The sequence below is a fragment of the Impatiens glandulifera genome, chromosome 1, assembly GCF_907164915.1.
Source record: "Impatiens glandulifera chromosome 1, dImpGla2.1, whole genome shotgun sequence".
Lineage (NCBI taxonomy): Eukaryota > Viridiplantae > Streptophyta > Magnoliopsida > Ericales > Balsaminaceae > Impatiens > Impatiens glandulifera.
Window position 1 is genome coordinate 25812914 of NC_061862.1, and position 23610 is coordinate 25836523.

At 29.3% G+C, this 23610-nt stretch overlaps 1 protein-coding gene across 1 annotated transcript; it reads left to right on the forward strand.

The window, feature by feature from the left end:
- The first annotated feature begins 12855 nt into the window (after positions 1-12855).
- LOC124921719 (YDG domain-containing protein At5g47150-like) lies at positions 12856-13467 on the forward strand. The gene has a single exon (XM_047462412.1). It carries the CDS (start codon positions 12856-12858, stop codon positions 13465-13467), a length of 612 nt encoding a protein of 203 aa, XP_047318368.1.
- Positions 13468-23610: the final 10143 nt, after the last annotated feature.

Here is a 23610-nt window from a genome sequence, read left to right on the forward strand (position 1 = left end):
ACAGTTACAGTTATAACACCTTACGTTTGATTTATCACCATAGTTGTAGTTTGTCGGTTGGCTTCTTTTCATGAACCTCCCAAATTTCTGTGCAAGTATTTCCATGGCATCCTCGGTGAACTGTTCGGCGGTTCTGATCGGTGCAGGTGCAGCCGGTTCTGTGGATGTGATCAGTGCTCTGGTTGAGGTTGAGGCCGAGACCTCTTCTTCAGTCCTAGATCTCATTTCGAACTCATATGCCTTAAGATCTTCGAATACATCATGTAGTTTCATCTTGCTTAGACAGTTTGATTCCTACATTACCATTGTCTTTATGTCCCACGCACTTGGAAGAGATCTTAATGCTTTCATGATGACCTTCTTGTTGTCATACGTCTTGCCAAGAGTTGTTAGCTCGTCTAACACACCTGTGAACCGGTCACTATATTCTCTCATTGTTTCTCCCGGTTTCATCTTGATGCTTTCAAACTTCTGAGTAGCTATCATTACCTTGTTTTCTTTGGTTCTTTCATTTCCCTCATAAATCTGAATAACCGTGTCCCATGTTTCCTTTGCGGTTTTGCAGTCTCTGATCTTGCAGTACGTGTTTCTGTCCACACTATTGGAGATCCGGTTTCTAGCATGGTTGTCCAGGTTATTTCTTCTCTTGTCTTTAGCTGTCCATTCCTTTCTGTCCTTGACAATGATTATCGGTCCTTCGGCCAGAATGGACTGCATCTCATCATCCAAGGTGATTAAGTGTAGGTGCATGCGTGCCTTCCAGTTGGCAAAGTCATCACCTTCTAGCATTGGTGGCCTATCGAAAGACATGCTTGCTTGAGTATTGAAACTAACTACTCTGATACCAGTTGTTAGGATCTAGGTCGCCGCTAGAGGACCGGGGTTGGACCGGTTAGCGCGTTTCACTCAAAGGGTGGTGATTAATCCTGTTAGAGATTAACATCGGGGTTTCAATACTACACAAATTGTCACAAACCCTTGAACCAGGTTCAAGCGCGGAAGAGGTTTGTTTCAGGTTGAAGCAGCACACTCACAAGATAGGCAGAACCAATTTTGAATAGGACAGGTTTGGAAATTGATGGGTCGGTTTTTGTAACTTGATGATTCGGTTTAAATAGTGTAGAGTCGGTCAAAAGGTGTAGGTTGGTTGGTACAGCTCGGTTATAAAGTAAGTCAGGCAGAAAGTAAGTAACAAGACAGGTTTTTATGGATGTTCGGAGATAAAACTCCTACGTCACCCCTTCCTCTCGAAACCGCGAGAAGGATATTCACTAAGGAATACAAATACAATCCGATCGAGACTTATTTCCTACTCGATAACACCCGTACAATTTACACCGAAATTGTAAATACACACTTCAACTTTAGCACTTAGGCCTTTTCTAGAGAGAGAACACAATCTTATCACTTGTAAATTAATTGTTCACTGTGTCCCACGTTTACCGTTCTTTAGCTGCTCCTTTTATAGGTGAAATATGCCAACCGTCATATTTCACTTCCTTGAATCTGATTGGCTGAGCAGAGGTTCAGTAATTCAGACCCGGCGGTCAACTTTTCAGACCTAGCGGTCAACCTATCAGAATTGGCAGTCTGTTCTTCCAGTATGTAGGACAAACTGGCTAGGTTTGTCTTTTACTCAATGTGGTAACTGTCGGTTAGAAAGTTGTTTGTACTTGGAAGATTGCCTCTGATTTATCCTGAAGTGGAAAGATCTTGTAGGACGGTCTTCTACAACCTGCAGACTGTCCTCAGACTTGTATGAATATGGAAATGTTCAGTCTGTTCCTTTGGTATCATTCTCAACAGATACCCGAAGTATCTTCTTATGCTGGTCGGTTATTTGTCTTTAAGCAAATGGCTTCCGGTTATTTGCCTTGGCTTCTAGTCGGTTAATGACCGACTGTCTGGTGTTTCCAGCCTTCGGTTTTGACCGATACTGTCTTTCTTTGTGCGGTCATGTTTCTGGTCGGTTTGATAACTTGACCGGTTGAGTTTTCTTAACCGGTTCATTGGTTTGACCGGTCCGGTTCTTTGTTCCTGCATGGGAGGTTTATTTATGTTAAGTTCTGTTGACCGGTCTGATTTTATCTAACACAAGCTTACTCTAGAAATCAACATGTCATCAAATGTAGAGGAGTAGAATAATGTACAATTTATCATACCTTTTGATATAACAATAATGATCAGCTTCACACCTCAAAAAATTGTTACTTTTATTGAAGTTATCGAACTTCTTGTACCATTGCCTTGGAGTCTGTTTCAAACTATAAAGACTCTTCTGAACCTTACACACAAGCTCATCTTTTCCTTTGATTTCAAAACCTTATGGTTGTCGCATTAAAATTTCTTCATCCAAATCACCACTAGTAAAAAATGTGTTTTTAACGGCGAAATTTTACGGCGAAATTTTACGGTGGTATTTAAAACTGTAGTTAATACCTTGTTATTAACTGTGGTATATAAAACCGCCTTTAAAAGTCTTACATTTAACTACGGTATATAAAACCGCCTTTAAAAGTTTTACATTTAACTGTGGTATATAAAAATCGTAGTTAAAAGTCTTATCTTTAACTACGGTTTTTTTTACCGTAGTTAAAGTCTTATCTCTAACTGTGATTTTTTGTTTTTAATACCTCAGTTAAAATCTTACGTTTATTTCCGTTATATAATCCATATTTAAAAGTCTTATATTATTATAAATCATAAAAAAATTATTAATAAATTTTAATTTTTATTATTTTAAAAATTAATTAAGATAAGTTTCAAAAGAGAACATTAGATAAGTTAATTAAAATATATACTTTTATAAAATATTATTTTATCGTTCAATAAACATACCTTACATGAATTAACAATAATAAAAAATAATAATAAAATATTATATTGAGACTTCATATTTATATAGTTTTATATCCTTCCCACTTGATTTAGTTTATAAATAATTCTAAAAATAAAATTAAATCTTATTAATATTTTTCTCTTTCAATGACTAATTAAATAATAGACTAATTTATTACTAATTACTTTTATAAAATAATATATATATATTAAGATAAAATATTTATTATTTTTTAATCTTTATAATTTAGTATGCACTATTATATTTTAAGTAAATAAATTTTAAAAATATAGAAAATTAGTTTTTTTTATTTACATTATTAAAATATGTTTAATGAAGATTTGATAAGTCAAGACTATTTTTTATTAATTAATGGAGATAAATTGTTATCAAATATTTATTTAGAATTTTTGTTGTATTATTTTTTAAACTTATATTTTAATTAAATTCATAAAATAATGTAATATATATATATATATATATATATATATATATATATATATATATATATATATATTAACAAATATTAAGACTTTTAAACCTGTATATGCTAGTATATTTATTAATTAAAATAAAATATTGAAAATATATATTATATATATATATATATATATTGAAAGAGAATGATTTGAAGTTGAAAAAATAAAAGAGTGAGGAAAAGTATTTAGTTTTTTCAACCAATTAACACGTTATAAAAGTAAGTTAAAAATAAATATTAATTTAATTTTAAAAAGCTAAATAAGATTATTTCTATGCATTATCTTAGAAATTTAATTTAAATATAAGTTTAAAGAAGTTACTTTGTCAATAATTATATATAATTATAAATTAAAATATTAACCTATTATCTAGATTAAATTTAAATTAAATTTAGTTTCATAATTTTATATACATTTAGTTTATAAATAATACTAAAAATAATATTCAATCTTATTAATATTTTTTCTTTCACTAATTTAATAGACTAATTCATCACTAATTATTTTATAAAATAAAATTCAAAATAATAAAAAAAATTTAGTTTATAAGTTTATATTTATATATAACAAATGTCTTATACAAAGTAATTTGTTTTGTGAATCAAAATTATATAAAGATTTTAAATATTTTTTATTTAAGATTAGTTAATGTAATTATCACAATTAATGGTAAATAATTTAATCACATTTATAACTATTATATCTAAATTTCAAATAATATAATATATATATATATATATATATATTATATTTATTTTAATTGAAGATAAACATTTTATCATTTTAGTCAAAATTTATATTTAAATTATATCTTTAATAAAATAATATATAAATATATATTAAGATAAACTATTTATCATTTTTGTTTAAACCTTTATATAATTTGATATTCACTATTATCTTTTTAAGTGAAATAAATTCTAAAAATATAAATAATTAGTCATTTTTATTTCATTTAGATTCTTAAAATATGTTTAATGGAGATTTGATATTGTCAAGATTATTTTTTTATTGATTAATGGAGATAAATTGTTATCAATTATTTAGTTAGCATTATGTTGTATTATTTTTTTAATTTATATTTTAATTAAATTCTTGAAATAATATAATAAATATATATACTAATTAACATTATTAAAACTTTAAACTGTAATGAAATTAGTTATAACCACTAATATATTTATTATTATAAAATATATATAGTTATTGATTCAATAATTATATATTATTATAAATTTAAATATTAAACTATTATATCGATAAAAAAAAATTTAGTTTCATAATTTTATATATATTTAGTTTATAAATAATGCTAAAAATAATATTAAATCTTAATAATATTTAATCACTAATTAAATAATAAATTAAATAATATCAAATTAATTCATAAAATTAAATTTTAATTAATAACAAAAGTCTAATTTATAACTTTATATTTATATAGATAACAAACGTCATAGAAACTAGGTGATTTGTACCGTTCATCACAATTACATAAATATTTTTAATTTTTTTTTATTTAAGATTAATTTTATATTAAATAATTTAATCATATTTACAAAATAATATATCTAAATTTCAAATAATATATATATATATATATATATATATATATATATATATATATATATATATATATATATAATATTCATATATTTTAATTGAAGATAAACTCTCCTTCATTTTAGACAAAATTTATATCTAAATTACTTTTATAAAATTATATATAAATTACTTTTATAAAATTATATATATATATATATATATATTAAAATAAACTCTTTATCATTTTTGTGTAAACTTTTATAATTTGATATATATATATTATGATAATCTCATTATCAAATAAATTTTAAAAATATGGAAGACTAGTCATTTTTATCTCATTTACATTCCTAAAATATTTTAAAGATTTGATCATTTTAATGACTATTTTCTTATTGATTAAAGGAGATAAATTGTCATTAATTATTTATTTTGCATTTTTGTTATATTTGTTTTTGAATTTAGTTTAAACTCAAAAGTATTTGAAATTGTAATTTGTTTAATTATTAATAATATTTTTTGTATTTTAATTTATAAAATATAAAATACAATAAAAATATTTTTGGTTTTTAATTAATGAAAATTAAAAAAAAAAAACTAATTAAGAAAGTGTGTGAAAGTATGTTTTTATTTTATTTCTAATTTATGTTTAGATAAATATTTAGGATTGTTAATAATAAAAAATATAAACTTTTTAGTATGAGAATATAAATATTTTTTATAAAAAATTATTGTTTATAAAATTTATAATTATATATCAGTTTTAATTAATATTAGTGTTTATTTTTTATAATATTTGTACTTTATAAAATAAATAAAATTTATAATTTTTAAATATGAATAAAAAATATAAGAATTTAATTAAAAAATGAAATGCATATAATATCTTTCAATTATATAATATGTAAATTTATAAATATAATTGAGAATTATTGTATTTAATATTATGTTATTTTTAATTATATAAAATAATAAAAATATTAAAGAATTAAGGGTTATTTATTCCACTTCACCCAGTCCTCCATTTTCTTCTCCACGGTTTCACCTTCCTCGAGCTTCAACCTACTCTAGTTGATCGAGCACTATCTAAATTTCTATTCTCTTTTTGCGCATTATTCTCTTTTGCGCATTATCTACATTCCCTATTGTCTTTCTAGCGCTTCACCTTACTAGGTACATTTGAAGAAGATTTTTGCATTGCTTCATTCATCTGGGCTCTCCCTGTACATTTGAAGAAGATTTATGCATTGTAAATATAGTACTCCCTGGTACATTTGAAGAAGATTTCTGCATTGTAAGTATAGTACTTTTGTTTCATCGGCCAAGTCCTCCATCTTGTAGATAATGATAATTTGTAAGTTTGTAAAGATGCATTTATTAAGTTGTGTTATGGTGTATTAATAGAAGCATGACAGAAATTTGGTCATTAACTTTATTTATGAATTTTAGGTTATCAAAATGTGGAAAATGTGGTTGTCATTAATATAAATTTGAAAAAACTAATGAATGTTCTAAATTCATTTCCTCATTTTCTCCATGATTTTCTCCACATTAGCATGTTAGTATGAATTCTATCTTCCAATTAATTTATCAAATGTAATTTATATCAATTTATTTAATATATGAAATATTTTACTTAGTTCTTGCTTGTTAAAAGAGAGTAAAAAAGTGTAATTTGTTACTAATTGATAAATTTGTATTTGAATCTTTTATAGGTCGGGAAAAGGAAGAGGGAGGGAAGAAAAGGAAGAGGGAGAATGAAGAAAAGGAAGAGAAGTTGTTTCAAATTTTGGAATTTGATCATTTTTATTAATATAATAATGTTTATTTTGTATGACTTTAAATACTATATAATTATATTTTGATGTAATTATATTTGGATATAATTATATTTTTAGGTAATATTATAATATAAAAATGGAGTGTTAATTATATAATATTATTTCAAATTATTTTTATTGTTGTCAATTGACTATTAATTACACTTATAACTATCAGCTATTTTTAAACTCTAATTAGTAATTAGAGACAATTATTTGTGGTAAAAATATTATTTTTATATATAGCCAACTAAATGTTAACTTATGAATACTATTAATTGTGGTTATTAAACAGAAGTTGAAGACTTGAAGACTATTACTTACGCTAAAAATATCGCATTTATATATAGCCAACTAACTATTAACTACGATTTTTGTACCGCCTTTATAGCCACTATTAACTGCGGTTTTTAAACCACAGTTAGAAACTATTACTTGCGGTGAAAATCCCGACTTTATAAGTATACAATTTACTACGGTTTTAGGAACCGCAGTTAGAGACTATTAACTGCGGTCTTATAAACCGTAGTTAGAGACTATTAACTGCAATTTTATAAACCGCAGTTAAAAGCTAGTATCTACGGTAAATTTACCGCCCTTAATTGTCAAAATCTCTTTAACGACAGAACTATTAACGGCGGTTGACTACGGTAATCTTACCGCCGTAATTGTCTTTTAGCAGCGGTAAATTATACAATAACGGCGGTAAAAACCGCCCTTAAATGTTACTTTTTTACTAGTGCACCATGAAGAAAAACAATTTTGATATTCATTTCTTGAAAATGAAGATCTTTTTTCACAACTAAACTAAAAATAGTTCTGATTGTCATCAATTTGACCACTAAAGAGAAGATCTTATTGCAGTCAATACCTTCTTTTTGTTGAAATATTTTCACAACCAACCTTGCCTTGTACCTCATGAGTTTATCATGTTCTTCTTTAATCATGAAGATCCATTTGTTGTGAAGTGCTTTCTTTCCCTTTGGTAGCTTAGTGAGCTCCTAAGTCTGATTCGACGTCAAAGAGTCCATCTCATCTTTCATTGCAGACACCACTTTACTAATTCATCAGATTGTATTGCTTCTTCGTAATATTCAGGTTCGCCTCTATCTGTCAACAAGATATAGTTAAGAGATGGGGACCACCTCTTGATGGTTTTCGATTTATTGATGATTTTTCTCAATTGTATAACCGGTGTTTACTTATTTGTCTCTAGGGCCACGTTCTCAACGATTTCATCTTCAACAACACATTGGTCTTCTACGATAGTTGGTATATATTCAGCTGAAAAAATTCTCAAATTGACTCTACAAGTATCTTTTAGTTTGGAATCACCATCTGATGTCTTTTCAACACAATATTTGTAGAGAACTTGTTCATTAAAGATAGCATTCATGATACGAATGATCTTCCGATTTTGATTATCCCAAAAATGATAACCAAACTTTGTATCACCATAATCAATGAATAAATATTTATTAGACTTTGGATCAAAATTGCTCTTATCACATTCATTAATTAATATTAACATATGATAAATAACCAAACACTTTCAAATGAGAAAGGTTTACCTTTTTATTGTCCAGATTTCTTCAGGAATTTTGAATTCAAGAGGAACAAAGGGTCTCTTGTTTATCAAGTAGGAAGCAGTGTTGATAATTTTTGCCCATAAGGGCATGCATGCAATCTCATGCTTCTAGTATGCTCGTTCAATGTTATTCATCCGTTCAGCTACTCCATTCTCTTGAGTCGTTCGGGAAATAGTCTTCACCATATTGATCCCATTCACAACACGATACTCTCTGAAATCTGAATTGATGTATTCACCTTTGTTGTCGGATCTCAAACACTTAACCTTCTGATTTATTTAATTTTCAACCAAAGTCTTCCACTTTTTGAAAACCATAAATACATTAGATTTGTTCTTCATAAAATATACATATACATTTGTTATCGAATCATCTATAAATGTCACATAGTAATATGATCCTTCAATAGAAGAAACATGTGCAGGTCCCACATATCAGTGTGTACCAACTCTAGCCTTTCTTTTTTGAGCTTCTTCCCAATCTTTAAGAAACTCACCCGTTTCTGTTTTTAAAGAATGAAGTTTTCACATAACTAATGTTCAACAAACTTCATTTCTAGAATATGACCATTCTTAAAAAGAATTTTCATCCCTCTTTTACTCATATGGTCCAACCTGCAATGCCATAGCTCACTGTTCTTCGAGTTATCAACTACAATATCAACTTTTTCTCTACAAGTTGAAGTCATGTATAACATTCTAGTTTTGTGACCTCGAGCAACAACTATTGCTCCTTTAGTCACCTTCTACGCACCATTTTCACAACTAAAATTGTGACCTTCTTTATCAAGTTGTGTAATAGAAATAAGATTGCGCATTAAACCTGGAATGTGTCTTGCCTTATTAATCTTCCAAACAGAATTGTTTATCATCTTTAATTTGATGTCCCCATGCCAACAATATTCAGTGGTTCACCATCTGCGAGATAAACTTTCCCACAGTTTCAGCCACATAATTCTCCTTTAATTCTTTATGGGTAGTGGTGTGGAAAGACACTCTCGAGTCCAAAACCCATGAATCTATCGGGCTATCAATCGATAGAAGCAACACATTAGTGACAATTTTTATAACTGTGTTGGCTGCATCATTTTTTTCATCACCATTTCTCTTCGGTGCTTTGTAATTCATTTTCATGTGACTCTGCTTACCATAATTCCAGCAATCAAATGTCTGCTCAGACCTTGACTGACTCCTCATATTTCTCGACATATATCTACTCTTACCTCGATTGAAATTTCTATCATTACCTTTTCCCATGTCTTAAACATTCAGAGTAGATCCTTTGAACGTTTCACCAAAATCAATTTTACGAACCTCTTTATCAAGAATACGGTCTATAACTTCAATAAATTTCAGTTTATAATTTCCAACAGAGTTGTTAATTGTTGCCCTCATAGGTTCTCAACTATTCGGTAGAGATGCTAACAAAATCATGGAATTAACTTCATCCCCAAAATCAATATCAACGGATAACGGTTGATTCACAATTGTATTAAATTCGTTCAAATGAGTAGTGACAGAAGTATCATCAATCATTCTTAAATTGAAGAGTCTTTTCATTAAATGTATCTTGTTGTTAGCAGATGATTTCTCATACATTTCAGATAGATCTTTCATTAGACCCATGATGGTCTTCTCCTTTGCTACATTGTGAGCAATCGTTTTGGCTAGCGTTAATCAGACAACTCCTGAAACCTGTCTATCAAGGAGTTTTCATTCATCTTCATCTATATTCTCCAGTTTCTCACTCAAATGAACATGAATCTTCTTTCCGTAGAGGTAATCTTCAATCTGCATCCTCTAGAAGGCATAATTTGTTCCATCAAATCTTCCAATACCGTGTTCTATACTGTTCTCGCATGTCATCGTTTCCAATAATCAGATCTAACATTGAAACTCTGATACTAGTTGTTAGAATTTGGATCCTCAAATCTGACCTACTTGAAACGATCTGTAAAAATGCAAGAAAATAAGAATACAAGAAGACACAAATTTATAGTGGTTCACTTAAATTGAGCTACGTCCACTTCAGTCGTCACCATATTTCACTTTGAAGAAGAAGAAAGAATACAGAGTTTTTTGCCTCACACTTTATCTCTCTAGAATTATGTTTTCACCATGTAAAGCCTTAATAATAACATATTTAAAGGGTAAACATTCAAGTAATAAAACCTAAATAACTATTGGTAAGACCCAAGCCCAAATTCAAATATAAACTCAATAAACTCTAATTAATTATTGTAGAGTTTATTACAAGTGTAAGCTCTATAACTCTAAACACGCCTACTTAAAATGCATAGAAATGCGAGATAAGAAGTATGAATAAATGTTAAAATTATCATTTAAAAAAGAAAAATTGACATAAATATTCAATTAGGTTGTTTAGTTGATTATTTGCACATAACCACTGGTCACTAAAATGCCTAATCTGAATCCATAATGGCAAGGGAGGCTTATGTGAAGACTGGTGGTTTAGGGCTCAATATCAATATAAATATAGATATTCCCTTTAGGTTGTGTAGTTTTTATTTTTCTTCTTTTAACATGATTATGTATTTCCTATAAAGTTAACAAGATATTTATATGTTTTGTAAATCTAACCTTTATCCATAATTATCAATAATTATTTTGCCAAATGCGCGTCTAATTAAGTTAGGAAGATTATAAAAGCCGACTATAGAACTCGTAAAAATTGATTTTAGTGTATATGATTTAAGAGCAAGACGCTTTCCTTCGCAACCCTTGCTCTTGCTTTTGTAGTTTGTTTTTCATAGGGATTTTGGATTTCGACCCAAGGTTTAGTCTCAACGTTTGTCCATCCCATTCCTTTCATTTTCTCCTATTCATCAACAAGACATTCTCCTATTTACTTCAAGGTTTTGTTCCAATAGGGCTTAATTGGGCGAGAGTTTTTCCTTCCTTCAATTCTTCTTTCGACGCCATGTAAGTACTTCTATCGGTGTATACTAATCCCAAATCTACTTCAATAGAAACCGGCTTTGACATTCCCCTTACTTTAGATTCGTTTGTTGTACTTCATTCAGATCTACTCGAAATCTACTCCTCCCGGAACGATTGTGTAAGTAAGCATAGAGGAAGATGTCAAAAGCGGCCGCCGTATCAATTGCTAACCCTACAAAAATTGAATCGCGGTAAATCTATATATCTTTAATGGATTCGTTTATTGTGTTTTAATTTCCTTCTCTAATTTTTCTTCTTTGATTTTGCTAATTTATTTCATTTAGTATTTTAGTATGATTATGTATTGTCTAATTATGTTTCAATATGAGCACAACCAAATTTGTTTTCTTTATATGCTTGAACATAGTCATCATTCCATTCTTTGCAAATTTATGTATTTGTGTACCAAATATTGATCAAATCAATAGAATATGTGCCTCTAATTTTTTTTGTTAGGATGCTAGCAGCTCAATTTGTTAGGAGACTAATATTTTCATCTTCCCTCTCACATGGAGTGGGAGTAATATATATATGAAAAATGATTGGGGAGCACGACTTTGGGGGAGCGATTCGTACAGTGAAAGTGGTCTCGCTGTTATACGAAAGTGACCTCGTTGTTATACAAAAGAGACCTCGTTGTTATACAAAAGGGACGAGGCCTCTTTTGTATAAGAGCGAGGTCACTTTAGTATAACAGCAAGGTCACTTTCGTTGTATGAGTCGCTTTCCCAAAGTCGTGCTCCCTATCATTCCTCTATATATATACCCTTCTATGTGAGACAACACATGGGGCCCTCTATGTGAGAGGGGTCGTAACAGAGGATCTCATCTAATTACAGTTGGCATCTGCTCCACTCGTTGGACCATTAGATGTTGCTACAACATCAAATCCAAATTTCATATGCTCACAATTGATCATTTTGGTGATGCAAATTCTTGTTTATTTCATTTATTTGTTTTGATGTTGTTTATCTGCTTATTGTGATTTTTTTATGTTTCCGCCATTTAGATTTTTACATAGAGCATACAATAATTCACTTTCTTTTTAACAAAAAAAAAAAAATCCAATGATTAATGTTTTAATTTGTCTACTTGTAACTTGACTCTTCAAATTAGATGAAAGTTGATTTATTTAACTTCTTATATACACTTCATTGATAAAATATGAATTGTTATAGTACTACATATTATTAAATTTATCCCATTGTGAAGCTTATTAAAAATTGACTACAAATATTAATAATTTACTATGCAAATATTTCTTGTAGTATCACTACGAAACCGTCTAATTTTACGAACGACCTCCCTTCAAACAACAAGGACTCGAGCCGTGTTAGAATCAACAGTCAACTTCCACCAAAGAAAAGAAGATATCATGTCTCCAAGTTGGACTCATCTAATTTTACCAACGACCTCCCATCAAACAACAAGGACTCAAGCCTTGTTAGAATCAACAGTCGACTTCCACTGAAGAAAAGAAGATATCATGTTTCCAAGTTGGAAGACTACCAAGTAGTAACAAAACAAAGAAGACAAAAGAGACAAATTCAAAGTAAGACTTCATTACTACCCATTGCCTCTACTAATGTTAATTCTAATATTGACCGTGAGAGAGTGCTAAAGATGATAAGGATTCATAAAATTATCTATGATAATTTATTGAATGAGGATAAAGGTACGAACACGAGGGATAAGACTAGGCCATGCACAAGAGCTGCAAACATTGTTAAGGAAAATTTTTTCAAATGTTTACCGATAGTTGGTGCTATCCCGGGGGTAGAAATAGGTGACAAGTTCAATAATAGGACTGAACTTTCCCTTATAGGCCTTCATTTGCCCAAACAACCTGGAATTGCCTCTAATTCCACTACAAACAATAAATGTGAGTTTAGGATATGTGTATCAATAGTTGCTAGCGAAAATGATTATGAGAATGACATGAAAGACCCCAACTATTTGGTCTATTCTGGTCATGGAGGATTGATAAAGAAGAATAAGGGAGAAGGGAAGGATCAAAAACTGAAAGGAGGCAACTTGACTTTGGCGAATAGCAAAATCCAAAAAAATGAAGTTAGGGTGATCCGTGGAAGAATGGAGAATGGGAAGAATGTATACATATACTATGGGTTATATGTGGTAGAAGATTGGTACAAAACTAGAGGGAAATCTGGGAACTTGATTTACAAGTTTTGCTTGAAAAGAATTCCTGGACAGCCACCTATACAAAATGCCTAATGGTGTTAATTATGGGTCATCTTAAGAAGGGTTAAAGATATACTTCGATTTTAAGGTATATGGAGTTGTTGTAACTGAATGCTTAAATGTTTATTAGACCAATGTCATTTTCTTTTCTTTGTTTGGAAGGAGTTGGAACAATATATCTTACATTATTAGTTGTTCATTTGAATTTATCTATTTGTCATGATCCAGCATGTTTTATCTTGTGTTTTATTATTATCTTATTTATGTGAGTTGGAATTACATATTTATTATTATTATTATTATTATTATTATTAAAACAAACATATTTAAATATATTGACTAAACAAATATCCCAAATTCAAAAATTCAATTTTTAATAAAAACTTTGTTGAAAGGGGACCATAGTTCTTGGGGAGCTAGCTTACTAAATAAAAAGAAAATCAATCTAAAAAATCAAGGTTAAAACTGAAGGAATATGATTAATATATTTTGTAATATCAAAATATACTTCTAAAAAATCATTTCTAAAACCCAAAAACAAATTAAGCCACTAGTTAGAGACATAAATAACATACTAAATTTTCATAGTAAATTTTGAGTCCCCAAAATAACTATTTTGGCTATTCAAATAATGAAATTCAAACAAGGTATAATAACTTTATTATAGTTGGAAATAAATCTTGAAAACAAATTTAGTAAATCTGGGACACATTAATAGGCCATATTTATTTTCCAAAAAAGAAAAATTAAATTTAGTAGATCTCCTACTCATTAATAGGTTACCTTTAACGGAAATAGAAAACAAAATTTAATAAAATATCTATATAGGGACCTTAATGTAATAGGACTTTTTTTGAAATTGATTATGTGAATGGTCAAAATATATATTTTGGGGCTCAAATTTAAGTTACTTGATTAATTTGGGGTTCAAATTTCTAATTCTACAGTTTTAAATTTTCAAATTTGGACAAATTGAGCCTCTAACGGACGTAAATATCCGTCAAACTATTTCCACGTGGCTTGTGTTTTAAAATTCATAATGCCATCTAATATTTCTTTTCCCGCGCCATTTATATATTTTTAATTTTAAAAAAATTACTTTATGATTTTCCTCAAAATCTAGAATCATTTTTCACATTATATCAATTTTAATATATATATATATATATATATATATATATATATATATATATATAATTCGAATTGTTTAATATGAAACAAATTTTCTTTTGACCCGATAGTTAATTAGGATGAAAGGCAACACTCAATTGAGTCTTTTAATTTTTATCTTCTATAGTTGATTAGAAATCTTTATATATTTTAACTTTTTAGTTACATTTTATTTATTTGTATAAATTCATAATCTTATAATTATAATCATATACATAATATAAATTCCCAATACATAGCAGCTTCTTTATTTAATCTTATCTTTATAATTTTATATTTTACACTCTAACCGATTTCTATTACCGAGTTATGGGTCTTCTACTAATGGGTCTTCTATTTAAGTTTGTGGGTCTCGGGGTCCAATAAATATAAAATACAATTGTGTAATTGTTTTTATAACGTAGTTAATGTTTGTAGGTCTGATCCGTTTTGTCAAATTTTCAATTTTGCAGGTCATTTGATTGAAACTTGTCTACGTCGTCAAAATAAGAATTTAACAACAAACTATGCTATGAATATAATAAAATTTTAATTCCTCTTTGAAATATTTTCTCATGTTCACTGCATTAGTTTTAATTAATGAAAATAATTATTATTATCTTTAAAGTAATATTCTATTAAATAATTATTATTATTTTTGATTTAGTCTTAGGTATAAACTAGATATTTTACACTAAATATGGACAAAATATTAAAGATGTGGAGACCGTTCTAACGGGTACGTGAGACATGGTAACGGTAACTAAGCATCTAATCTCTAAAGAATCATTTTTTTGAATGCGTTAGAAATCTACATGCCAAAATATTTATTTTTCCAATTTTGTGGGAAAAATTAGGTAACGAATGTTGGTTACAAACTAGGTTTTAATCAAGGTCTAATTCTACTTTTTCACCTACCTATTGTATGATGATCTTAAAATCGTGATAAGTAGTCGGTCTGATTAGAGGTTAAGAAGTAGAAAATACATATAAAATCCAGTCATTTATATTTTTGAAAAACGATCATTTCTATTAAAAATGAAAAAAAAATTGTTTAAGCATAAAGACAAATCATGACATGAAAAACAAAATAAAAATAAGAAAAAACGGTACTCAATAAGTTATCGAGCTTGTAAATCCTCGAGAAGAACGATTAACTCCCCGACAGACTCTACTGACTTTCATACTTTCATGAACGAATCTCAGAAAACGTCATTATAATAGTATTATGAATGATACGCATCAGACGACTACAATCATTGAAAGTTCGACGATTTCTCTTCAACCAGATAGTCCACCAAAAAATAATTGGGATGGTAACCCAAATATGTAGGTCTTTCATATCATTCGCATCAATCTAAATTTCTCAACAACTACCTAAAGACTCGGGCATCACCCAATTAATCCAAATAATATTCCACAAAAAACTTCAAATACTAGTCACCCCTCGACAATGCAAGAGTAAGTGAGTTACTGATTCAACCTCTTTGTGACACATACAAATACTCATAATATAAAAAATTTTCATGCACATATCATCCGTTATAATTCTAACATGAATAATGTTTCATTCAAAGAATGAGATCTTTGATAAAAACTTTAAATACTAGTCACCTCTCGACAATGCAAAAGTAAGTGAGTTTCCGATTCAACCTTTTTGTGACACATACAAATAATCATAATATAACATTTTTTCATGCACATATCATTCGTTATAATTCTAACATGAATAATACTTCATCCAAAGAATGAGATCTTTGATGGAATCTTACTCCCAAAGTATTTCCCAACAAAGATTATATGGAATAATCTTAGACACAACTTGTAACAATGCCACACATGGAAACTATCAATATCTTGCCAACGCATAATATCTTCCTTGGACGGTGACAATTGTTTGTGTACTACCAAATATAAAACTCTATTATGAGACAAAATCTTCATAATGTTTAATCTCCTTCTATATCTAATTTGGCTAGCGAAACCACTTGACCGAGAATCAAACATGTCATTAACTGTGACATTTTTACATATAGAAGGAAGAAATCTTAGGATACATCGTAGCTAGACTTTTGACACTACACCAAATGTTGTCCCAAAATTTAATCGAAGAACCATCCCTCGCAATGAATCTAGACTGCTCACTAAAACTTTCCACGTAGAATAAATGTTACTCCAAATGCTACACCCAACTAGATAATTAGACCTTTTGGTGAACTAACTAGACTAATCATTACCATACTTACATTTAATTATCGATGCCTAAAGACTATTTGGTTACATTGCAAATCTATTACACATTTTTGATAGACTAGGCTTATTAAAAGAAATAAGATCTCGAATATCTAGACCTCCTTGATCTATAAAATATTTAACCTTATCTCAACTAACTGGATGACAAAACAATGAGTTAGAAGATCTCCATAGAAATTTATACATTATTCTATTTATTTTCACTGCCACACTCTTAGGGAGAATTAATAACAACATCATATATGTGGGCATATATGACAACACACTATTAATGAGGATTAACAGACCCCCTTTCGGGATTTTTTTATTTTTTCATCTAGATAGTTTGCATTCTATTTTAGTGATAATCAGGTCCCGAGACACCTTGGATCGTAATTTAGAACATAATGACATACCAAGATATGCTGACGGAAGATCACAAATTATGAACTCCAACACATTTGTCAACCTCATCCTTCTTCTATTCGAAACATAATTTGAAAAAAAGATGTCTGACTTATTAAGATTAACTCAAAGATCAGAACATGCATCGAATAACCATAAAAATATCTCGAAGGTGTTTAAAATTCCTATAGGTAGCATGAACCATGCAGAGCATGTCATCAACATAGAGCAAATTTTATATGGTAAAACGTAATCTTCTTGACCCACAACTCACTCCAGTGATGAGTCTTGAGCTTTCTGTGAAAGCCATCATCTTTAGAGAGCTTCCATAACAACGACGAACAAAAAAAAAGAGTGAATCACCCTATCTGATCCCTTTAGAACTCTCAAAAAGTTCATGAGAACTCTTATTAACAATGACAGAAAACGTAACTGTCAAGAGACAAAATCTAATTCAATCAATCCATTTTCACACTCATTCTCATTTTATCCATTACATCAAATAAAAACATCCAATTGACATGATCATAAGCTTTTTCAATGTTTAGCTGAGTCAATGTAGTACATTGACTATTAATACGGTATCATAGATTTGACAACATTTGATGAATGTCATCTGATTATTAGATATGACAGTCTTTAACACTCTCTTTAATCTATTGGTCAAACATTTTGCGATTATTATCCTTATAGTTTTTCTTACCTTATTTTTTCTCATTCTCTACAACTATTCTTCTTCATTTTCTTCTTATAATATATATATATATATAATACAAAATAACAAGTGAATGATAATTTAAGTTAAAATAATTTACACGGTCTATCCGTAAATCTAAGTTTTTTTAAATTTTTTTTATAAGGATGTCGGATAAGTAAAAAAGGAAAAAAAATAAGAAAAGAAAAGTGGTAAAGGAAAAACTAGAGGCAAAGAAAGAAAGAAAAAAATAAGTTTTTTTAAAACTAAGTCGTTGAGCTAGGGGTGAGTCTGCTCAATCTCATGGGCTCACTAGGACTAGGACTAGGACTAGGACTAGGACTAGGACTAGGACTAGGACTAGGACTAGGACTAGGACTAGGTGCAAAACTAAATATTCAAAAATAAAATCATAACTGAATATGTACTCATAATCTTTTTCTTTTCTTAATTTTAAATTTAAAGTGACTTCTTAAAAATTAAATTAGATGTTAGTCTTCTTTAATTATTTTAATCTCTTCAAAATAATTTTAAGTCAAAACGTTTTTATACTTCAAAGGTTTTTCCATATTTTTAATTGAGACTTAAAATTAGGGGTAGAAAATTATCAATATTATTTATATATCGAAAATATTATACCGCAAAATATCGAAAATATTAATTTTTTGGTATACAAAAAAATGTAAGGTATATATAATATCGATACCAAAATTTTGGTATATCGATATATACCAAAATAATATTTATAAATTATATATATATATATATATATATATATATATTATTTATAAGAAAATAAATAATGACTAATAAAATTATAAATAATTATTTTTTATTTTTTATTTCAAAAAATAGATTCACGCGAGCATGATAAAATTTTCAGCAGAAATTAATAATTTTAATAAATTTAATTCATTCTCTATACATATTAGATATTTGAGGCCCAGTTTAAAAAAAATATTTATTCAGTCTCCTTAAACTTAACAGATTTAGTTTATTTTTTAAACAAATTTGATATTAATTCAAATATAGAAACTTTATTTTTAAAATATAAATCAAAATATAATTATACGGTAATATTATTCAATATATATCATTCATAGACATTCTATTTTACGAGATATGAAACTAATTTTATTTCACTATAAGGTGTTTAGTTTTTTTTATTTAAAATAGACTCAATTGAGTTTAATATGTTAGCAAGTTCATTTCAAAAAACAATTAAAATTTGAAGCACAAAACTCCACGACTTGAACAGAGTAAGAATAACTTCGAAACCAAAACTTTTTTTTTGTAACTTTTAAACAGGATAAGAGTATATTCTAATAACACTATGAAATTAAGGTATGAACGGTATATATCGATACTATACTGAAATCAATGTATGGTAAAAGTATGTATTTTTCTATACCGAAACATTCTGTAATGTATAAAGTATGACTAAAAGATTAAAGTGTACTATACCGACCACCCCTACTTAAAATGCATAAAAATACGAGATAGGGAGTATGAAAAAAATGTTACAATTATCATTTTAAAAATAAAATTTGTCGTAAATATTCAATTAGGTTGTTTAATAATCAGTTGATTATTTGTACATAACCACTAGTCACTAAAATGCCTATCCGAATCCATAGTGGCAAGAGCGGCTTATGTGAAGACTAGTGGTTTAGGTCTCAATATCAATATAAATATAGATATTCCCTTTAGGTTGTGTAGTTTTTCTTTTTCTTCTTTTAGCATATTATGTGTGTCCTATAAAGTTAACAAGATATTTATATGCATTGTAAATCAAACCTTAATCCATAATTATCAATAATTATTTTGCCAAATGTGCATCTAATTAAGTTACAAAGATTATAAAAGACAACTCTAAAACTCGTAAAAATTGAGTTTAGTGTATATGATTTTAGAGCGAGATGATTTCCTTCGCATCCCTTGCACTTGCTTTTGTGGTTTTGTTTCTCGTAGGGATTTTGGATTTCTATCTAGGTTTAGTATCAATGTTTGTCCATCCCATTCTTTTCATTTTCTCCTAATCACCAACAAGACATTTCTCCTATGCACTTCAAGGTTTGGTTCCATAAGGGCGTAATTGGGCGATAGTTTTTCCCTTCCTTCAATTCTTCTTCCGACGCCACGTGAGTTCTTATATCGTTGTATACTCATCCCAAATCTACTTTAATAGAAACTGGCTTTGACATTCCCCTTACTTTAGATCCGGTTCTTCTACTTTACTCGAAAATGAAACAAATCAGAAGGTTAAATGTTTGAGATCCGGCAATAGAGGCGAGTACATCAATTTTGATTTCAGAGATTATTGTGATGTGAATGAGATCAGTATGCTGAAGATTGTTTCATGAACGCCTCAAAAAATGGAGTAGTTGAATGAATGAAGCGAACATTGAACAAGCGTTCTAAAAGCATGAGATTGCAGGTTGGACTACCTAAAATTTGTTGGGCATAAGTTATCAACACTAATGCTTATTTGAAAAATAGAAGACCATAGGTTCCTATTGAATGTAGAATTTCAAAATAAACCTGGAGCAATAAAAAGGTAAACATTTCTTATTTGAAAGTGTTTGATTATTTTATCATAAGTAAATATTAATGAATGTGATAGAAACAAGCTTGATCCAAAGTCTAATAAGTGTTTTTCATTGGTTATGGTAATATCGAGTTTGGTTATCATTTTTAAGATAATTAAAATCGAAAGATCATTCGTAGCAGAAACGTCATTTTCAATGAGCAGGTTCTTTACAAAGATTGTTTTGGGAAGTCAAATGGTTATTCCAAATTAGAAGAGAATGGTATGGTCAATTTGAGAGATTTTTCAATTGAACATATACTCACTATCGAAGAATACCAAGGTATTGTTGAAGAAAATATCGTTGAGAACGTGGTCCCGTAGGCAAATCTACAAACACTGGTTATATAGTTAAGAAGATCATCAAGAAATCAAAAATCGGTCGAGTAATGGTCCTCATCTCTAAACTATATTTTTTTGGCAGATAGAGGCGTGCCTAAATACTATGATAAAGTAATACATTCCAATGAATTAGTTAAGTGAGAGCCTATGATGAAATATGATATAAAGGGTACAAGCTAAGGTGTCTAGAAATTAGAAAGGTAATAATGAATCGAGATGTTACTTTCGATGAAACGCCTATGTTACATGTACATCCTCTATATCTTTTGTGATAAGGTTCAACAAGAATCTAGCACTTCTAATAATAATACTCAACAAGAATCTAGTACACATGTGAATTTTGAGAGCATATTAGAATTTGAACCTGTAATACTATTGTCAACTACACTAGAGTTGTCTTGTACGTCACCACTTCCAGCACCGCCACAATATTCTATTGTTACTAACAAGTCAAAACGTGATATTAGACCTTCTTGAATACTCAATGAATTTGATTTATTCATGAATTGAGTATTGTAGAAGATATTGATTCTTATGAGAAACATTTTTCATATTCTAATGCAGTCACTTGAAATGACTCTAATAAGTTGATGATTTCCATACAATAAGATATGGAATCTCGTCATAAAAATGGTACGTAGAACCTCGTAAAATTACCCGTTAGAAAGAATGTTATTGGTTGTAAGTGTGTGTATAAAAGAAAGGAAGGTATACTTGATATTAAAGATACAAGGTTTAAAGTGAGACTAGTTATGAAAGGTTACAGTACAATTCTAGGGATTGATTTTACTGACGTGTTTTCTCTTGTTGTGAAGCATACTTTGATTCGAGCATTACTTGGAATCGTGGCAATGCATAATTTGAAGCTTGAGCAGCTAGATGCGAAGTCCGCATTTCTACATAGGACATTTATATGCATCAACTTGGGAGATTTGTAGTCTTAGCATAAGAAGGTTTTGTATGTTATTTGAAAAAATCTCTCTATGGTAACAATCGCCAAGGTTGTGGTATAAAAGATTTGATTCTTTTATGATCACTCGTAACTTCAAAATAAGTGATTTTGATAGTTGTGTCTATTTTAAATTGGTAACGATGGATGTGAATTCGAGATTTTCTGTACAATTATAAGTAGCTCTTAACTATATATGCATCTAATCATATATGTATTACGATTCTTTATTCTAATAAAAAGGAGGTTTTTAATGCGAGATTTTAAAACATATCTCTCTGTGGCACTGGTACTAAGTACTCTATGGTTCAGGGCTTTAGCAGGTCTTTTGATAGAGATTAATCATTTTTTTCCAGATGCATTAACATTCCCCTTTTTTCATTCTAGGTATTAACATGGAAAGGAATAAAGAAAATTAGAGATACAATAAAATATCCGTGTGAATAATCAAATTCCTTTTTCCCTTTTTAGAAAAAGAATAAGGGAGTAAAGAAAAAGAAGAAAAGTAGATTCAACATTTGCGAAACTTGAATTGAAGTTTAAATTAATATTAGATACAAAAAATTTAATAGAAGGAAAAGAAATAGATAGGGGTATCGTTTGTTTATCTACTCTTATACGTTGATGATATGTTGATAGCGGCTAATGATCAAAAAGAAATAAAGAAGGTAAATATGCAACTTGATAAAGAGTTTGATATGAAGGATTTAGGAGCTACAAAGAAAATACTCGGAATAGAGATTTCTAGAGATAGAGCAACTAGAAAATTATACCTAAGTCGGAAAGGGTATATTGAGAAAGTCCTTCATTAGTTCAATATGAATAATGCTAGTACCGTGATTTCTTCATTAACAACTCAATTTAAAATCTCTTCTACTATGTCACCTCAGAGTAATGAGGATATCAGGTATATGTCACGAGTTCCATATTCTAGTGTAGTTTGATCACTTATGTATGCAATGGTTTGTACTCGACCAAATTTGATATATTTAGTAAGTGCAATTTATAGATAATGGGAAAATATTGAAAAAAGCATTTGAGAACAGATCAGTGGATCTTACTTATTTGAAAGATTCAACGAATGTTCACCTACAATTTGTTAGGAATAGAGATGGAGTTGTTGGTTATGTCGATTATGATTATGTTGGCGATCTTGACAAAGAAGATCGCTTACATGGTTTGTTTTATATTGGCGGTTGTGCAATTAGTTGGAAAGTTACTCTACAAAGTACATTCACGTTGTCTACTATAGAGGCAGAATACATGGCCATTATAGAAGCTTGTAAAGAAGTTATTTGGCTAAGAGGACTATTTGGAAAACTCAAAAAGGATTTACAGGACGAAAGTCTTTTGTGATAGTCAAAGTGTTATTTTCTAGAAAAAGATCATATGTTTCATGAAAGAATTAAGCACATTGATGTACGATATCATTTTGTATGTGATATTATTGCTCGTAGTGATATTGATATGAGAAAAATTAGTATTTGTTAGTATCTAGGTCGCCACTGGTGGATCGGGGGTTGGACCGGTTGGCGGTTCTTACTCGTAGGGTGGTGGTTAATCCGGTTAGAGATTAACACCGGGGTTTCAATACTACACAACCTGTCACAAACCCTTGAACTAGGTTCAAGCGCGGAAGAGGTTTGCTTTCAGGTTGAAGCGGTACACTTGTATGATAGGCGCGGTCGGTTTCGGATGATGAAGATTAGGAGATGGTGGGTCGGTTTCGGTAATCTGGATATTCGGTATGGTTAGTATAGATTCGGTTTGGAGCGGTATGGTTAAGTTAGTCGGTTATATAATGAAGCCTGCAGAAAG